Source organism: Pseudopodoces humilis, chromosome 4, assembly GCF_049639895.1.
Source record: "Pseudopodoces humilis isolate 2021_Gansu_Grassland_sample_001 chromosome 4, ASM4963989v1, whole genome shotgun sequence".
Lineage (NCBI taxonomy): Eukaryota > Metazoa > Chordata > Aves > Passeriformes > Paridae > Pseudopodoces > Pseudopodoces humilis.
The window spans coordinates 31018530-31038176 of NC_142203.1; the positions used below are offsets into that span (position 1 = coordinate 31018530).

At 39.8% G+C, this 19647-nt stretch overlaps 1 protein-coding gene across 7 annotated transcripts in view; it reads right to left on the reverse strand.

The window, feature by feature from the left end:
• Positions 1 to 327: 327 nt before the first annotated feature.
• The window catches only part of GNE (glucosamine (UDP-N-acetyl)-2-epimerase/N-acetylmannosamine kinase), a 39416-nt gene continuing 20096 nt past the window's right edge, over positions 328 to 19647 (reverse strand). For all 7 annotated transcript variants that reach the window (XM_088053965.1, XM_088053967.1, XM_088053966.1 and 4 more), the window contains 11 exons: positions 19392 to 19600; positions 16640 to 17091; positions 15489 to 15641; positions 14852 to 15064; positions 14521 to 14608; positions 9691 to 9901; positions 7197 to 7326; positions 5180 to 5401; positions 4046 to 4228; positions 3365 to 3481; positions 328 to 2642 (listed from right to left, as the gene is read on the reverse strand). In XM_088053965.1, the coding sequence (XP_087910091.1) occupies positions 2407 to 2642; positions 3365 to 3481; positions 4046 to 4228; positions 5180 to 5401; positions 7197 to 7326; positions 9691 to 9901; positions 14521 to 14608; positions 14852 to 15064; positions 15489 to 15641; positions 16640 to 17091; positions 19392 to 19600 (2214 nt within the window). In that variant the 3' untranslated portion in view covers positions 328 to 2406. The remainder of the gene's footprint in view (positions 2643 to 3364; positions 3482 to 4045; positions 4229 to 5179; positions 5402 to 7196; positions 7327 to 9690; positions 9902 to 14520; positions 14609 to 14851; positions 15065 to 15488; positions 15642 to 16639; positions 17092 to 19391; positions 19601 to 19647) is intronic.

Sequence of the window (19647 nt, forward strand, 5' to 3'; positions counted from 1 at the left end):
CTGAGAATTGTCTGAGCTTTAGGCTCTGAAATACTGGTAAAGGCTGGGGAAAGGGACTTTGTTTCTGCACATTTTCCCAGTATTGGATATAAAGGTTGGTTTGCCCTTACTTGAGTCGATCTTCATGGTACGGACTACTCTAAAGGACACTGGGCCAGCATCAAATAAACACATTACTGCAGATATTCTGTGAACATATGATGTTTGCTCCTTCTGGGACTGTATACAACTGAGGGCTAATGTCCATAAAATCTCTGGTCCACACTGAAGTACCTGAAGTTAAAAGGATGCTTCTGAACAGGGAAAGAAGGAGAGACAAAACCACTATTTCGCTATTAAATATGACTTTTTATTCTCTCTGATTTTATAAACTGCTTGTACATATGCAGCAGGTTCTTGGCCAATTGACAGAAAAAAAGCATTTTCAAAAGCATTTGAAGAATCATTTATTAAAGGTGTAACACTTTTCAACTGTGTTTTAGTCTGTCGTGTTTTTTCTGTGCCTGTACCCTCCCTTCAGCTGCTAGGGAAAGACATCTTAGATACCAGAAATACAGAGCTTCAGAGGGTCTGGAAAGCAAAAGCCTGGTCCCACTTTTAGCCAGGCATTCCAGCCAGGCATTCCTTGTGATGGCAGAGGATGGAAAGATCAAATGACAGGCCTCCTCACTGTTAAAACCTCATTATTCCTTATCTGAGCTACTGTCACTGCAGTTTCTGCTCATAGAGCTAAAGCTCTGGTGTTGAAGGTAATGGTAATCATCAAGTAAACCAAGATGTGTACGAAAAGGAACTAAAACTCCTTGGTTACCTAAAGCCTAGTACAACTTGGCAAACAATTAAGAACCAGTTACTTGCCAAGTCTGAGAAAACTATGGTACAGAGGCTGCATGATTGTTCCTGGAGATACCAGGAGGAGGATCCGGTGGTATTCCTGAAATCTGCTCTGAAGATATGAGTTACCAGCAAGCATTCCTTGTGGAAGAGAGGGTGAAGTAAAGACAATCTGTGTAGGTTATATCCCAGAATTAGCGAGTGTACTAGGAGCTATTCAGTCCAAGTTCGTTGTATAGCAGAGGGTAATGGTTGCAGAAGATTGTTTCATTTTGACTGGAGAAGAAATTCAAGTGTGGAAATAGCCCCTATGCTAACACCTTACTGGACTTCTGAGAATATCCGTGGTTGAGTTAAATGTCAAGATAGGTCATTAAATTCAGGACAGGATAGTCTTGTGACTGTTCCTCCAGAGCTGTCTTTCTGGATTAGCTGATAGATGGGTTGGTATTTCAGTTTCTCCAGCATCTTGAAAGTATGCTAAAAAAAGCAGCTGGATAAAGACAGCACTATATATCAAGGACTCATTAAAGAAATACAAATCACTGTTTACTTAGGCAAGCCTTCACTGGTATTTGACATACTTTTCTCCTAGGCTTTTGAATGCTCTGAAGGTGAGAAGGGTCAGATTTGACTTTCCATCCTGAAAGCTGATGGTGAAAGCAGGACAAGAGCAGTGCACCTGCAGCCACCTTCCGAATGGCTGAGGGGATGCATCATGTCACTGGGCAGTGAAAGATTGTCTATGATCAGCTGTGACACGTGGCTGAATTTCAGCTAACTGACTACCAAAGAAGAAGCAGCCTCCCTGAAAGTAGCAGATTAAGTCTCTTGAGAAATTCTCCAATATTAAAATTCAAACAATTTACTACTGGCCATAGCCAGAAGACAAAGATGCTCACTGCTATACTCATCAGTTTGTTTGGACTCCTCTGCAGGCTGTAAGCTCACTAAACTGTATGTTTTTTTCCCTTCATATACAAAGATTCTAAAATGAGACTATGTCCTTTAGAGATGATGTAATAAATAAACTTGGTTGCCTTTACCATCTCCTTACTGAAAAGGAATTTCTAGGTGTAGCCTTTTTTTATTGTAGAGGCCCTTGTTTCCACCCACAAAAATTACTACCTGCTACTGGTGATTACATCATTATTTACTTTGTGGGTGGAATCCTGGAAACTGAAAAGCTGGTAAACAACTCATTTCACATACGTGGGAAATGAGATATGGATCCCCGAGAGTTATAATAATTTTACACACCATACACATTATCCCCATACAGCAAGAGATGCTCATAAATAATTCAGCCACACTCAAAAGTAACATATAGGCTTACCAACAGAGGTGCTTAAAAAAAACAGAATTGCACATTACTTCCAATGAAGTCAGCTGAAATTTAGGAAAAATACAAAAAGAGAATACCTCAATTAGGAAATGCTGAAGTAGTCACTAACTACTCAGAACACTACTCTGATTCATTAGCTGCTCTCATAAAATTAAAATTTGGGGCAAAGTATTCCCTCCACCCATTAGGAATTTGAATAGTCCAACTCTAACTCTTCTGTAATTCTTCTAGTATATTCTACGTGTAGTATAATCCAGCACCAGGCTAGCAGCCCCAAGAAGAGCAGGATCTGCTAGATTTGAGACCACCACATCCACTGTTTTAACAGAGGACAGCGCCTGTCGATTTATCACATCTTTGACAGCGTTAACATAGTGGTTAGCTAGAACTCCAGAAAGGATCACGAGAGATGGGTTCACGGTGTGTAGAATGTTCACAACGCCAAGGCCCAATGCAGTCCCAGCTGAAATGATGAAGTAAAAAGAAATTGAGTAGAATACTCAGAGCAGTTCTGTCATCAGTAGTTGAAACAGTTCTGTTTGCAGCAACACTGGAAAGTCAGCAGTGTTTTGTTCCACGGTTTTATGTTACCAGGTAGTATGTGTCTGCTGTTAACTTTTCTTTCCAAAGTCAAAAAGAAAAGGCAATTTTCTTTTAGTACAATAATGCATTATTTAACATTATGGATGTGAAAAGACAAAACAAGGCATTAAGCATGCTCGTAAGCAAAGAGAAAACAGGAAAGCATCACTCTACCACCTTAGTCTTAACCACTATGCATGAGGGAGGACTATGCTTAGAACTAGTAAACCAGTGAAATACGCCATGTAAAGTAACACATAAAATAAATTGCCTTTGCTACCTCAGACCAGCCATTCACTTGCCTACAGTGAAGTGTCCCAGAATTTTCCAATATGATAATATTGAAACTTTACTTATTTTTTTAAATTGATCTTTGCAGAACCTTTTAATCTTTTTTTTTTTTTTTTCGGAACAGATACTTTTAACGCTTCTGCTGACATTTCCTCCAGCATTTATATTTAAAATCTCATTACCATTAGTAATCTTGATATTGAGAGGGCCTCAATGTGTACAGGCTGTTTGTAGTGTTACGGTGCACTACCATTTCTGTACCCCCTAAAATACAGTCATGGAAGTGTTTCACCCTCTGGGCTATGTTCTCACCTGTTCTGAGAATGCTCTCTGCTTTTCTATTCCCAAGTTTAGCTGCTTGAATAAGGTGTGCAGCACTAACAATCTCTTCCTCCTTCATTGACATTCCTTCCACTAAAAGCAGATCATCTGAAAAGGAGAGAAAGCCAAGAGCAAGACATGATAATGTGGCAAGTCAGAGGGTGAAAAATTAGGCAATTAAAATATTTTAATTTCTTTTACTTGTATATTGAATCCTGAACAATCTGTAGGTAATCAATCTATATTACTCAGGAAACTACTTGCAGAAGCAGGAAATCAAACTCAAACAGTTAGAGTATGGTAATTCTCTAGTCTTGTCAGACCCAAAGGTAAGTAAAATATAAATATTCTCAAACTTAAGACCAAGAAGCTTTTGCTGAAAGACATCACAAACCAAACCAAACATCACAGAATGCATGTCAGATTAGTTTACATCAAGCTTAAAAAGAAGAGACAGGCTCTGCTGTGTGCTTCTGGGAATTCTGAGACCAGTGGTTCCAAATGTTCCTTGCCACTGAAAAAGATCCGTACTATGCAGGCTGCCTGTACACCTATTCTTGTCTCCATCCAGAAAAAGAAGGCAGATTTATTTTTTCTTAATATCTTCTTTGAAAATTTCTTCCTATACTGCAGTTTAGTAACTGTGTTTGCAAAACCAGAGTAAATAGGTACCATCATGCAGTTTCTTAGCTTCTCTCTGTAACGCTATTCCTGAGGCATATGCTTCTATACATCCTTGGCTGCCACACAGGCACTCTGGGCCATCTAAGGATACGACAATGTGCCCAAGCTCAGCAGCACAGAAAGAACTGCCATGGATCAATTCGTGTTGATGAACGATTCCACCTCCAATTCCTGCGAAGATATTAAGACTTCTATTGTTACAAAAGAAGACAAACATCCCCTGCTGCCCAACAGTTTTTAAAGGCCCCAGTTCTGCAAGACACTGGTATTTGCCTATTCTGATACAGACAAGATAAAATAATTTGCATCAGTGGTCATCTAAACTAGAAACCAAGAATTACTAACTGTTAAAGAACTCTTGTATATTTGACACACCTAATACACAAGCTCACAGCTCCCTCCTTCCTATTCATATATGGATCAAAATGGTATATAATACTTGTATTTTTTTTTTTTAAAGCCTATGGATAGTACTGAACTCTGACAGATATTTTAAGCTTGTGAGTCATGCTCTTTATGAATAAAACTATCCAAGTGGCCCTAACATTTTATACTTCAGAGGAGAAGTTCTAATGCTGTATTTAGACAGTTAAGCCTCTGTGTTAAAGGGCCAGGACACATAAACGTGGATGCCTCTGCTGCCCCTTCCCAAACTGTGTGTAGATTCATCAGCTAGTTCTTATTGCCACCATCTAACGGACTATATACTTCACAAATGAGAGACGTTACCCCATGTTTGCATTTGAGATTTAAGCATACTTTTTTATATTCAGCTGCTTATCTTCTAGATACATATTCTGATCTGACTTGTGTTTCTAAAGTTGAAAGAGAATTAAGCTATAAAGCAGAAAAAATGCAAAATTATTCCAGTTGAAGTTGCTCAAATTTTCCTTACTTGCCTGTGGAGCAGTACCAGAAGAACTTCTTTCATCAAGAAGTTTAAATTATGGAAGTGGTTTTATTTGTCTGAATAAATTAAAAAGCACCCTAAACCAAACATACAGTGTAGCAAAATAATTTTTTGTTTTCCAGGCATAGTGGTAATCTTTATGCCTATAGAACATCTGAACCTCTAAATGATGGTGCTGCACTTTGGATTTCATTGAACTATGACATACCCACCTGTACCAGTAATCAGTGTTACAAAATTTTCTATTCCTTTTCCGTGACCAAATTTCCTCTCTGCTAGAGCAGCACAATTTCCATCATTGTCCACCCAGACTGGCAGGTGCAAAGCATCAGATATTGGAGTTCTGAGATCCACAGAGCTCCACTCCTGAATCAGTTTTGTAGAATGAAGCACAATTCCTTCTCGAGGGTTTACCCGTCCACCTGTGGATATACCTGTCACAAAAATACAGAGAAAAATGAAAACTAAGTCTGTGTAACAGACTTTAAGTAAAAATCTATTTTTCTAATGACGATATTTTTTCCCCTAATACTAGGCTTTGAAGCAGAGCATGAAAGTAAAAAATTTTGAAGTATTACTGCCAGTTCAACATTTGACATGTAAAGATCCCAAAATCATGGAATGGTTCAGGTTAAAAGGGACCTCTGGAGATAATCTAGTCCAACCTCTCTGCTAAAGCAGGTTCACCTACAGCAAGTGGCACAGGATTCTGTCCATAGATTTTGAATATCTCCAGAGAAGACGACTCCACAACCTCTCCAGGCAGTGTGTTTCAATGCTCAATCACACTCAAAGTAAACAAGATAGTTCATAGAATGCCATGCCTCTAATCACTATGCACGAAGTATCTTAAGACTAACTAGATGGGTAGTGGTTAATGTTAGCGAGAGAGTTAATATTCCTAATTCAGGCAAGACTGCAGCAAATTGCTTAATAGCTTTGTTTCTTGTTAGTGATGTACAAAAGACAACAGCAAAAATAAATTATTCAAACCCTAGAACACTGTTAAGTGTCTGTGAGTCTGCTGTAACTCTCAGGATTTAGAATGACTAAAAATAATTACTAGTGATTTTTACTTAAAAACACAGTTTTTGGGAAAGAACAAAACTGTGTTCAGAGATTTGTCTCCTGAACAGAGTAGGTCAGTAATAGGCTCTATCAGCCAACCCAGTTTTCCCTAGCTGGAGAGGCTTCCAGAGTTGATGGAGTGTCTCAGGACCACTGAAAGGAAGGTCTCTATTATGGAGGTATTCAGCTCTATACAACAAAGTTTTTAGAACATTTTATTGTACAAAGCTTATATAATTAAGTCACATATACAGATGGTTCCAGGGTTAATGCTGTAATGGAAAGCAGCCATAAAAGCTCTAAAAGAAGCAGCTGAATCGAACATTAAAGTTTTAAGAAAGTTCTGATTTGAAGGGCTAATATTTCTCCTTATGGCTTTGTGCACTTCACATCGTTTTTAAAGAATACATGTTCAAGTTAACTTTTCATTGTAGTGTGTGATTCAGGTAAGTTTTCATCTGGAACAAGCTACTTTTCTTTGAGAACATTTCTCAGCTAAAATAAAGATTCTGTCCTTCTTAAAAATCCAGGACACATTACTCAACATCTTCATAAATAACTAGTATGTATCTCCTAGCCAAATCTCCTAGTCACCATTAAACTGAAGAAGTCCTGTCTGATATAAGCACCATTTAACACAGAACTGTACTGCAAGTGAACTAGAAGATAGCAGAAGGGCTGCTTTTGTCTCTGTTAGCTACAAATTCACTCCTAACATTCTAGTCTTTTTAGTCTGCCTTGATGTATCTGAAAATTCTGCTGCACAGTTGACCCTAGCCCTAAAGAAAAGTTTGCAGACAGCAGAGAAAACATCACTCAGCTGCAGCTATTTCAAGAGCTGTTTTGAGAAATTCTGAACATCTATCTGATTCACAAGGCCAAGACAGCAGAGAGCTTCAAAATCCAGAATGCTACATAAACGCATTTTAGATATAGTTTACTGTGACTTAACAGATTGTTTAATGGTTGTTACAAACTGGAGAAACTTCAGTCTTTGTAGTCTGCTTCTCATTTTCTGTTTAAACACCTAAAAACGTTTGTTAAGAAAATGTAAGAACTTAAAGTACATAAGATCCATTTTAGAAAGGTCTTTTAAGTTAATGAGTAGTTATTTAATTTCATGTTGAAAAACATAGATGTAAAAAGTATTTGTTAACTTACCTACTCCCAAAATTCTGCAGTTTACATTTACTGCCTCTGATGCCGCCTCTACACACATCTTTAGAATTAATGCTAGTCTGTCTTCATAGGTTTTAGGGTTGAGCTGGGTGTACTTCTTAACTATTTCACCCTAGAAATTAAAAACAACAAAACATGCCCTAGAAAAATATATATAATGATGACGTTTATCTTCCATATAAATTACAGGTCAATTTGTAAACAGAGAGCCATAACTTATCTCTTTAAAAAAATACAGATGCTATGCTTTAGATCTTGGGCCTGCAGGCAAGGTTTTTGATAGCTCTAGGGGACAAGTTTTTAAGATTAGACATTACATTCTGCTTCTGTATTCAACTTCCCATCTGAAATTAAATACACATTTTAAGGAACTTGTAGCTTGTGTGAGGAAGTATCACCAGAGCTGCTGCAACTTTTTTTAGGCATAAACCATGACACAGCACTTAAGCTCAACACTGAAGTCTTAAAAAAAGGAAAGAAACAACTGCTAAAAAAGACAGAAAAACCACAGTGCTTTAAAAATAAATTATTTCTAATCTGACTGCATAAAATGTTTCTTTGATGTCACAGACAGTGCCATTTCACCAAAAAAAGGAGAACCAGACAAAGAGAAATGCTAGAAATTTCAAGGCAAAATTTACTATACTTTCAGAAAATTATCTTCTAAGAAATTACACTTCTGAGTCGCAGTATCTCTAGAGTACCATCAAGTGTGATACATCATAGAACAGTTTGGTTCAAATGGACCTCAAAGATCATCCAGTTCCAATCTCCTACCATGGGAAGGAACACTGAACCAAACCAGATTCCTCAGAGTGCCATCCAACCTAGCCTTGAACGTTTCCAGGGATGCGGCATCCCAAACTCCTCTGGACAACCTCTTCCAGTGCCTCCGCACCCTCACAATAAAGAATTTCTTCCCAATATCTAATCCAGTCTCACCCTCTTTCAGGCTGAAGGCATTCCCCCTTGTCCTGTCACACATGCCCTTGTAAATACTTTGGAAAGGATGGGGAATGGCCATGAAGATTATTTTTAACCCTAGTCACGCAGTGGTAATGAAAGTATTCATGACACATGCTTGGAATCTATAGGTACTAAAGATTTGACCTTAATTAATTGTTTATATCACAGAATTAAGTCAAGAGACTGCTGAAGGTATTCTGCCTAAGAGTGTTATTCTCCCTGTTAAATCCCCTGTGTAATGTATCTAAGGGAACTGCACTGAATTGATGCAACTAAGCAAAGAGGAGTAACAAAGACAGTCTATAAAAAATATGGCCGAGTCATTGATACCAAAGAACTTGGAAAAATTCCAAAGTGACAATGGTTTTGAGCATCGGGTCCCATCATCTCAGCATCACATGAGCAATAGAGTTTTGGATGCTTAGTTTCTTCACTTTTAGTTTGGACGGCACATCAGAGAACTTGTTTTGGAAGGCTGCAGCAAACATTATCAGAAGACATAACAGCTTCCAAAAAGAAGTTTTTGAAATAATCTTTTTTTGTGAAAATAAAATGAAATCTCATATTCTGCCACTGGCTGTTAAATGCTTACATCTCTTGTGTAAATTTTGTTATGAAAATCTGATTATTTTCACTCTGATTTGCTAGTATTTCAATTTTCATAAATGTCACTTTGAGCTCTGTAAAGTAGGCAGAATTTTTTCAAATTATTTTTTTTCAGGCTGTGTTGACTCACAGGAAAAAATGTTGTGTCAATTTTGCTTCTAAAAATATTACACTTTTAAAAGCTGTCTATAAGATCTTGAAGATCTGTCAGACACCTTTTAAATGAATGCAAAAATTCTGGACTGTATCAGGTCACTTTACACTTTACAACCTTTCATGCTTCTGCACCTTATTTTGCCCTCTGGGCAACTACTTATTGAACTGATCTAGTTATCTGCAAATATGGAGTGTAAATGTAATTGTCCAATACTGTTGAAAATAAAAGCCAAGGACTTATCATTGTGAGTTTTATTCACATCTTTGAGATGCTGCAGAGCTCAGTAAATTGATTTTCTAGATGCTGGTTGTTGCTCAGAATGGTCTTGTGTGTCTGTTACATGGCAGTGTAAGGCAGCGGAGAAGCAAAAAGCCTACTATTGAAGCCTTCCATATTTTGTTTTACACACAAAAATTTGCAGGGTGAACTGAGTCACCTTTTAAGGAGAACCAACACATGCAGAAGTTGTTCTGTTCTTCAAAGTCCGTAGTCAGCCTGCACAAAGAGGCAGCTACAACCTTGCACCAGCAAATGGGCATTGCTAGTTTAATATCAGTCTCAGAAGAGCAAACCAGTAGGCAAGCTGTATCATGACTGTATGAGAGGCAGCAAAGAAGGGGATAAATCTTTATTCCTCAACAAAAGTCAACAGACTGCTTTGTTTTGGAGCTCTTTTGCAACACAAGCCCATATCCACAAAGCGAAACGAAGTTTTCAGGATATTTAGAAGCACAACAGAATATTTACCTTCATACTGACAATTGCTACTCGGAGATTTGTTCCTCCTAGATCCACTGCCAGCGCACTCTGTGTCTCTAGAATATGGTCAATATCTTGAGAGATATTATCTTTGACAGGAGGAAAACAGAATTTCTTTTGCAATGGTTCTTTGAGGTCAATAGATTTAAGGAACTTCAAAATCCTTGGAACAGCATTACCATCTCCATATATTTTTGAGCTATAATATAAAAAAGATTTAATGTAATTTGAAATAACACTGCAGTCTATAAAGTTCTTTGTATGACAGAAAAGTTTAACAGTGTCATTGCAATATTATGATCCGGCCACTCTGCCAATACTGCAGCTCACACTATGAAAGTCTGTCATGAAATATGGTACACTGTGACAATGGTTTACAGAACACACACAGATCTTTCAAGTCTGGCACTAGCTCCATTTTGGAATACGAAACTGGAATGTAGGAAACTGAAAAAAAATGGTGCCAAAATCCCTGTAAAATTAAGTTTAATGAAGAGACCCACACCATAAATCAGAAGTAAAAATATGGACTGTTTATGTGCTACAAATGAAATAAGATGTACTTATCACACTGATGCCAACTATGTAATAATAAACTACATTCATGTCAGTTTTCAACATGTCTGTTTCTAAAATATCATACATGGCATCAGATACTTGGTATTAAAGAATTCAGTTTTATTGCTCTGTTTAGATTCTTAAGAAACACTCTTTTTATCCTTGTCCTTAGCTGAATAAGTATCTATCAATATTTATACGAACTTATCTGTTGGAGAAATGAGGGTCAATACCCATTAGGGCTGAGGAATAAGGAAAAGCACCTTGCCAGAATTCTGCAGCTTCTCTGGAAGCTTGCACTCAGGGCTCTCTATGTATCATGAGGTCAAATCAGCTATCCAGTATCGTGTCATAGAAGCACAGAATAGCTTGAGTTTGAACTGACCTCTGGAGATCATCTAGGCCAAACCCAGCCCTGCTCAAGGCAGGGTCACACTGAGCAGGTGACACAGGAACTCGTGCAGGTGGGATTTTAATGTCTCCAGGGAGGGAGACCCACAACACACCTGGACAGTCTGTGCCTGTGGTCTGCCACCCTGTATGTAAAGCTCTTCTTCATGTTGATGTTACTTGTGTTTTGGTTTATGGCCATTACTCCTTGTCCTGTTACTGGGCACCACTGAGTAGAGTCTGGCACCATTGTCTGGGCACATGCCTGGAAGTATTTTTATGTTTTGAAGAGATACCCCCTCCCAGTTCTGTTGTCTTCTCTAGACAGGGCTGGCTTCCACATTTTCTCTCTGTCCTCATAAGAGAGATGCTCCAGACCCCAAATAACAGAATCACAGAATAAACTAGGCTGGAAAAGACCTTTGACATGATCAAGTCCAATCCGTGACCTAACATTATCAGCAAAACTACGTCACTGAGTACCTCATCAAGTCTTTTTTCAAACACCTCTGGGGACAGCAACTCAACCACCTCCCTGGGTAGTCCATTCCAGTGCCAAACCACTCTTTCTGTGAAGAATTTTTTCTAGTATCTGGCCTAAACTTCCCCTGGTGTAGCTTGAGGCACTCTCCTCTCATCTTGTCACTGGCTGATGGGAGAAGAGGCCAACCCCCATGTACCTGGCTACAGCCTCCTTTCAAAGATTGTGCAGAGTGATTAGGTCACCCCAAGCCTCCTCTTTTCCAGCCTAAACAACCCGAGCACCCTCAGCTGCTCCTAATAGGACCTGTGTCCCAGACCATTTACCAGCCTCACTGCCCTCCTCTGGACACGTTTGACGATCTCAACATCCTTCCTGAACTGAGGGGCCCTGAACTGGACACAGCACTCCAGGTGTGGCCTCACCAGTGCCCAGTACAGGGGGAGAATGACCTCCCTGCTCCTGCTGGCCACACCACTCTTGATCCAGGCCAGGATGCCATTGGCCTTCTTGGCCACCAGGGCACACTGCTGGCTCATGCTCTTGTCTGTCACCTGTACCCCCAGGTCCCTTTCTGCCTGGGCACTGTCAGGCCACTCTGTCCCCAGACTGTGGCACTGCAGGAGGTTTTTGTGACTCAAGGGCAGGACCCAGCACTTGGATTTGTTAAATCTCGCTGGAATTGGCCCTTCAATCCAGGCTGTCCAGGGCCCTCCTACCCTATAACAGATCGATACTTGCTCCCAGCTTGGTGTCATCTGCAAATTTACTGATGGTGGATTTGATCCCCTTGTCCAGATCATCAATGAAGATATTAAACAGGACTGGTCCCAGTACAGATCCCCAGGGGACTCCACTGGTGCCCAGTCCCCAGCTGGATGCAGCACCGTTCACCACCACTCTCTGGGCCTGGCCACCCAGCAAAGAGTGCTCCTGTCCAAGCCTGGGCTGCCAGCTTTTCCAGGAGTGTGCTGTGGGAGAAAGTGTCAAAAGCTTTGCTGAAGGTCAGGCAGACAAGATCCACAGCCTTTCCTGCATCCACCTTGTGGGTCAGCTGGTCATAAAAGGAGATCAGGTTGGTCAGGCAGGACCTGCCCCTCCTAAGTCCAAGCTGTCTGGGTCTGATCCCTGGGGCATCCTGTAGGTGCCATGTGACCACACTCAAGATGATCTTTTCCATAATCTTGCCAGGCTGACAGGCCCCTAGTGTGCTGGATCTTCCTTCCTGCTCTTCTTGTGGATGCGTGTCACACTGGCCAACCTCCAGTCATCTGGGAGCTCCCCAGTGAGCCAGGACTGCTGGTAAATGATGGGGAGTGGCTTCACAAGCTCATCTGCCAGCTCCCTCATCACTCTGGGATGGATCCCACCTGGTCCCATGGATTTATGACCATTCCAGTGGCTCAGCAGTTCTCTGATTGCCTCCTCCTCAACAACAGGGGGACCATTCTGCTCCCTGACACCATCTACCAGCCCAGGACAGTTGTCCTGAGGACTGTCTTACTGATGAAAATTGAGGCAAAGGTATTAAGTATCTCTGCCTCTTCCTCAACTTTAGTTTCTAAATTCCCTCCCCCATCCAATAATGAATGGATATTATCCTTGCCCCTCCTTTTGTCAGTAATGTATTTATAAAAATATTTTTTATTATTTTTCACAGAAGTGGCCAGATTGAGTTTTTATTGGGCTCTTGCCTCCCTAGGCTTTTTCCTACATGACCTAGCCACATCCTTAAACATTTCCTGAGTTACCTGCCCCTCTTTCCAAAGATGATACATCCTCTTTTTCTCCCTTAGTTCCTTCACAAGTTCTTTTTCAATCAAGACCAATGGCTCATCTTTTGGCACACAGGGACAGCCTGCTCCTGTGCCTTCAAGATTACTTTCTTGAAGTACATCCATCCTTCCTGGACCCCTTTGTTTTTAAGGGCTGCTTCCCAAGGATCTTTCTGAATCAGATTCTTGAATAGGCAAAAGTCTGCCCTCCAGAAGTCCAGTCTAGAAGTTTTGTTGGTGGCCCTCCTTGTTTCACCAATTATTGAGAATTCTATTATTTCATGATCATTGTATCCCAAATGGCCCCCACAACCACATCTCCTGCCAGACCTTCTCTGTAACCCTTTTGGAAGATGGGAGTATCACTGGCTTTCCTCCATTTATTGGGCATCTCCCCCACTCTGTGATTTTTCTAAGATAATGGAGACTGGATTAGCAACATCTGCCAGCTCCCTCAGCACACATGGGCGCATCCCATCAGGCCTGTAGATTTATGGGTGTTTAATCTGCGTAGCTGATCTCTAACCCAACCCTCTACAAACAAGCCTTCCATTCTCCAGCCTTTTTCTGTTACCTCTGATGTGTGGGATTCCTGAGGGCTGTTCTCAGCAGTAAAGACTGGAACAGAGAAGGCATTCATAAATCTACCTTCTCTGTGTCTTTCATCACCAGGACACCCATATGATCCAGCAGCAGCCACATATCTACCCTATTCTTCCTGTTGCTGCTGCTGCACTTGTGGAAGTCCTTTTGTTGTCCTTGATAACCCTAGCCAGACTGAATTCCGAGTGGGCTTTGGTCTTCCTTCGCACATCCCTGCATATTGTGACAGTGTTCCATTAGTCCTCTGTCCCTTTTTTCACATCCCATAAATTTCTTTCTTATGTTTGAGTTTTACTAGAATCTCATCTATTTAGGTGTCCAGCCCTCTTTGCCTGATTTCTGGATCATAGGGATGCATTGGTCCTGAAGTCAGAGGAAGTGATGCTTTTAGCCAGGGGGATCCCCTTCCCCCATAACAGGCTAAAAATCATAAAAACATAATCCACTGTTATAAAAGCCAAAACCTTCTCGATAGCAAAAGCCACAAACCCAGACACTGATCTGCACAATCTGTCTGCCTCTGGCTATTCCCAGTTTCTCTGACTGGTAGGATACATGAGGAGGTGACTTGGGCAGTGATGTTTTTCATGTGCTTCACCACGGCTTTGTACTCTTCGTGATCCTGCCCATTTTTTGGCTCTCAGTGTTATTTGTAACCACATGACAAAGTGTCCTTCAGGCACAAGTCAGAGTACAGACAGGATGCCCTCCTGTTCCCAAAGAACAAGCTCTCTTAATCACACAGATCTATGTTAACATGAATTTTGGCCTCTTGACTTTCTGTTGGATATTAAATGACTACTTGTGTTGAAACATTGCTAGTAACATTTTGCTCTATAAATACTATTGCATACCAGATATCACATGGTTCTGAAATGAAAAGTCATTTGTAACCTCAGATCAGTGCATTAAAAGCGCTCCAATGAAATATGATGAAAAACCTTAGGACTAAATGCCTTTTACTCTACTGCTTTAACATCTCCTCCAATGAATTAAGATGAATATACTCACCATGGATATTGCTTCCCAAACTGCAGCTGTAGAGCATGAAGAATCTTATCCTGTGTATCAGCATCACGAACATGAAGAACATTTTCACCTAGACAACAAAAATTAACATATTAGGAAAGATCAGATCCTCAAATTGCATTAGAGTGTGAGCTGCTTTAGAAATGAAAAAAAAAAAATTGTTTTTATTTCTTCTGTGAGGGAAAGATGCCCATCAGATTGACATCACTCTTCATCAGTTATGGCCCTCCCCTTGCTTCCACTAAATCAACGGTGAGACCTCTGACGCAATATCCTGAATTACAAAATACTGAAGAGTTAAGCAAACATGTACCTGTTTCTCTTCCTGTCTGACGTGTCCCCAGGTTGATGACAGGTGTACCAAATGCTCCCACCTCTCTGACACCACAACTGCTGTTACCAATCATGCAACCAGCATGAGCAACTAGCTGAATGAACTGGTCAAATGGCACATGCTTTACTGCCCGAAAATTGGGATGATGTTCAATGCCCTTCTTCCTCATCACACGAACCATCTCTTTGCTTCCTACAGAAAACCAAAGTATAAGAAATTATTTAAGTTCTACTTTAAGAATGTAGCATCCAGCCATTCACGGAGTTGCTAGCTCTGAATAAGGTTCTCCTTTTATCCTTACACTGTAAATCACATAGCTCAGCACATTTGCCAAAGTTTGATACAAGAATTTACTGCAAAACGATCCCTGTAGTTTTAAGTTAATTTAAGAGACACTAATACTACTCCTACATGTCACATGGCTTCTCCTCATTTTCCTGCCCACACTGAAAAGCTGAAATGTCCTCCAGCAATGTGAATATGGAGCTGCAGCAGATGCACCCATGAGGCTGACACCATCCAGCTATTTCCACCTGGCTGGAGGACGTGGGATAAAAGCACTCTTTTTGAAGATAATCTGTTATGTGTCACTTTGTCATGAAGGTATTCTACTCACCTGCATCCACATTAGGGAACAGAACAAGTGTTCTCTTGTTGAAGGAGATGAGTGCGTCTAGTGTCAGTTCAAACATCTTTATGGAATGTTTAATATCTGTGGTTACAGGATGTTGCAGAGCAACTATATAATCTCTGGTTTTGACATCTTCACCTGTCCAAATGGAGGGCAAGAAAAGTTTTTTTATTGGCATAGAATAGCAAGAGGAAGGAAGGACATACTTTTGGAACCACAGATGTGAAAGCCTGAAAAGTCAAGGCACTGAATGGAATATATCTAACATATAGGAATCAGTGCTAGAATAAAAAACAAGGGAGTTACAGGGTAGCCTAGCTTGTTATTTGCCTCTCTAAGCATGTCTCATAACTTTAGAGACCAATACCTAAATGTCAACAAACTGTTAACTTGCAAGCCTACTTCTGAAACTTTCCAAGACTACACCAGGATTGAGAGACTGTTCTCACACCACTGTAATCTGGAATAATCCCTGAAGCCACTCAGATTTTGTGTCAGTTGTCCATTCTCAAGCAAAGATTTAATTTCCAGTGCTTTGAAATCGTCAGTCATACTTGTCTTAGTATATTTGATAAACATTTATCTGCAAAATATACTGATCAAAAAAGACTCCAGCTTCCAACCACATATGGTAGCTGAACAGGAGACTTCTTTGTCAAAGACAAAAAGCAAACATAAAACCCCACTGTTTACAGGAATTATTTTTAAGTCAATGAGTATGAAACACCAAAAGCCTTTTGTCCTTTTGCAGTGCATTCCTCAAAAAAGGGTTCACAACAGAAATTCTCTTTGATTTTTTTATATTAGGGCTGAACAGCTTTGACCCTATTTAAGCAAAACTCTTAATACACCAAAGTAACTCCTCATGTAAGACTGTTCTGCTTTTAAATTGTTCAGCTCAGAGAAATTACCTATTTAAGGAGTTATTTTTGACTCAGCAGAAGGTCCAGAAGTGTTCAGTAAAATGCAATTGAAGCCTTTCAGCTGTACGTGGCAGAAAACAGAATGAAAGCAAATGTAGAAAGAAATTTCAAGTACTATTAAAAAATATATTACTTCTTGACTGGTAACCTACTTACTGAGTTCATCTAGTGTTGAAAGGTATGTGAGAAAAACATAAAAAGTGGCCCACTTACCTAGCCACATGCTAATAATACTCATGTAGTCCTTGTTTTTGGCAGAGAGCAGCTTGTCATATGAGGGACAGCCTGCTAAAAGGATGCGGTCGTGGTCTTCACACATGGCTATCAAGTGCTGCTCTGCACTCCTCGTGCAGCACACGTGGTAATGGGCCAGTTTGGTTATGGCATGTCTGATGGAGTCATCGATGGTCCCACTGACTTCCCCACCTTCAATGTGAAGAATGCGAATGTTCATCAGGGCTGCAGACGTCGCCAGGGCCAAAGCATCGAATCTGTCCCCGTGAACTATCATTATGTCAGGTTTCAGGCGGTTGAGGACATCAGGTAGCTTGACTAATGCAAGGCCCACTGACTCCACCATAGCTGCTTCATCCTCCCCTCTCACAATGGTGTGCAATCTTGTATGAATATCAAAGTCATCTTGTTCAATCATACGATAGGTATTACTGAAGGTCAGAGAGAAAAGGTTATTCGAGTAAATACAACTTGATTTTACAGCAATATTGCTTCACAAAATAAACATGAATTACAACAGCTGTACTGGGGTTTGTGTACAAAGACCTGCTTTTCACATCTTCTTCACTGAGGAAGGTAGCTTTTAAGATTTTAACAGAATATTCTCATCCATGTGAAGATCCTTCCTATATTCCAAATACCCAGTTTCTCTAGACACCTTTAAGGAGGAACTGTGCTGAACATATTCTGGAAATCCTCAGAAATCAAACTCCTTGTTCATGAGTCTGAAGAGCCTTTCAGAGAGTAGACATGGCATGATTTCCTGTCAGAAAGGGTACGTTTATTGACTTTTCTGTGGACAAATGTATAAATACAACAGATGTGATGCAAAGTTGTATGTTTAAAGAAAACATCTTGCAGGTAGCATATATTATATCACATTCTGCATTTTTTTTAAATGCAAATCCTTTTTATTTTATGGAATAAAGGGGCTTGCATTTATATAGCACAAACTTCACTATGTTTCCAACTCCATCTACAAATATTCTGCACAGACTTACCATTTTCTTGATTATGTACATTTATCTCAGTAAACTTTCTTCTCATTGTTTCTGTATTCTTTGCCTTTTGAAAGGTGCAAATCTAGGGACAAACAAGACTCTGCATTTCTGGTGGTTTTGTTATTTTTTCACTCCTCCATGCATTTCAATAAGACACTTTACAGGATCATCTGTCATCTGACTTCTTTTACTTTTTATTACCCCATTCACATCACTAGAACATATATGTTCTGAGGACCAAATAATTTTCCAGGATGCAGATTAAGGGGTGCAGGGCTAGACCCTGAAAAAAACCCAAGGAGTACCTGGGTTTTAGAATACTTACCTCAAAGTAATTAGCAGCAAAAATATTTGCCAGATCAAAATCTCTACTGTTTGCTCTGTGCATTACAAATAATTCACAATACAGAGACAAGTGTTAAAACCACCTTGGAACTGGAAAAGTAGTATTTTGTATTACTTTGCACCAGTCTTGCAGACAGTAAAAGGTTATGTGATATAGAGAAATCAGGGCCATGTTTCTCCTTTTTAGCAAATGAAATGTGGTTACTTTATTTCTCCAATCAGACAGGGTGCAATTCAACATACTAACCTGTCAAGAAATTAAAGATCTGGTTTTGTTTTGAATCAGGTTAGTTTTGTGATGTTGAATTCACCTTGCTATGTTACTGGATGGAAACAACACCCAATACAAAACAATGAACAGAGCGCTATAATGTGCAGAAAGAGAACAGTCACCAGTGGAATCCTGTCTTAGTACTTTGAGATAATATAACTTCCTCCTGTCCTAGTATATAAAATGGCAAAATTTCTCACTGGAAAGTCCAAAAAGTATCTCTACTGGAAGATAATGCTTATACATTTCTAAAATTTCAACAATGCTGATACACTGCAGACCTAAGCTAAAGTCTGATTTTTGTCTTCCAAATATGAGTTTTCATATCTATTTCACTTCCTGGCTCCAATCTAGTAAATGCAGCCTGAGGAAAATCAACCACAGTCCCAGAAAGGCTATCGATACTTCTCCTTTAAATCCATACTTCTCCTTTAACCTTTCCCCAGCAACCAGGAGAATATCCACCTGGGATGAGGGAAGTAATTCCAAGGGAAGGGATTTGGACCAAGACTTCTCATCCTCCTGGGCAGGCAATCTGAATACTTACTTATGGAGAGTTATGAATAGAGATTCTGTTCTCTCCCACCTACCCATATACCACAGAAAACCATATATCTATCATTTTGTTATTCATTCTGTCAGAAACATACAACCACAACTTCCTGTCTCCACAACACTGGAAGTAAGCACAACGGTGTTCTCCTGGGATATGCAATATGTAAGTACTTTCTCCAATAAATGTAAAGCCCAAGAGCTGCAATTTAAAATGACTGAGAAGGCTCTTTTCTCCATGAAAATTAAAAAACTGTAGCACATTTCCATTTGACAATCACCAGGTTTCAGGGAAAAATGTTGTTTCTCACTTCAAAAAGTCCGTGATCCTCTTTAGGGTCTCAATTACAACATTTGCACAAAACTTTCTAGAATTCCAAGACTGGCACAAAAGAATCCCAGAAATATGCATTCTCATAAGGAGCTGCAAAATAAAATTCTGGAAAAAAAAGTCAAACTTCATTGTGTACACTCATGATGCCAAGACATCTTTTAACGTGATGTTGACATTATCATTGCTAACACCTCAGAAACATATTGGTAGATAAAAAATTCACCTTACCCGTAATCATCAATCAGGTGGGAACCAAGCACTACGACATCAAGCTCAAAAAACTGTGGTTCTGCCTTAATACCAAACATAATGGGAGCTAATTTTGAATAATCAGCACGGTTGCAAGTAGCAACACAAACACGAAGTTTGTGGTTGTTTCCATTCTTCTCCATGACTTCCTTTTGTTTCTGTTTTGAAAGATTCTTGAAGTACACCTCCTGACATAATAGAGAGAGAAAAAAAAGTGTGTAATTAATAACAGTAC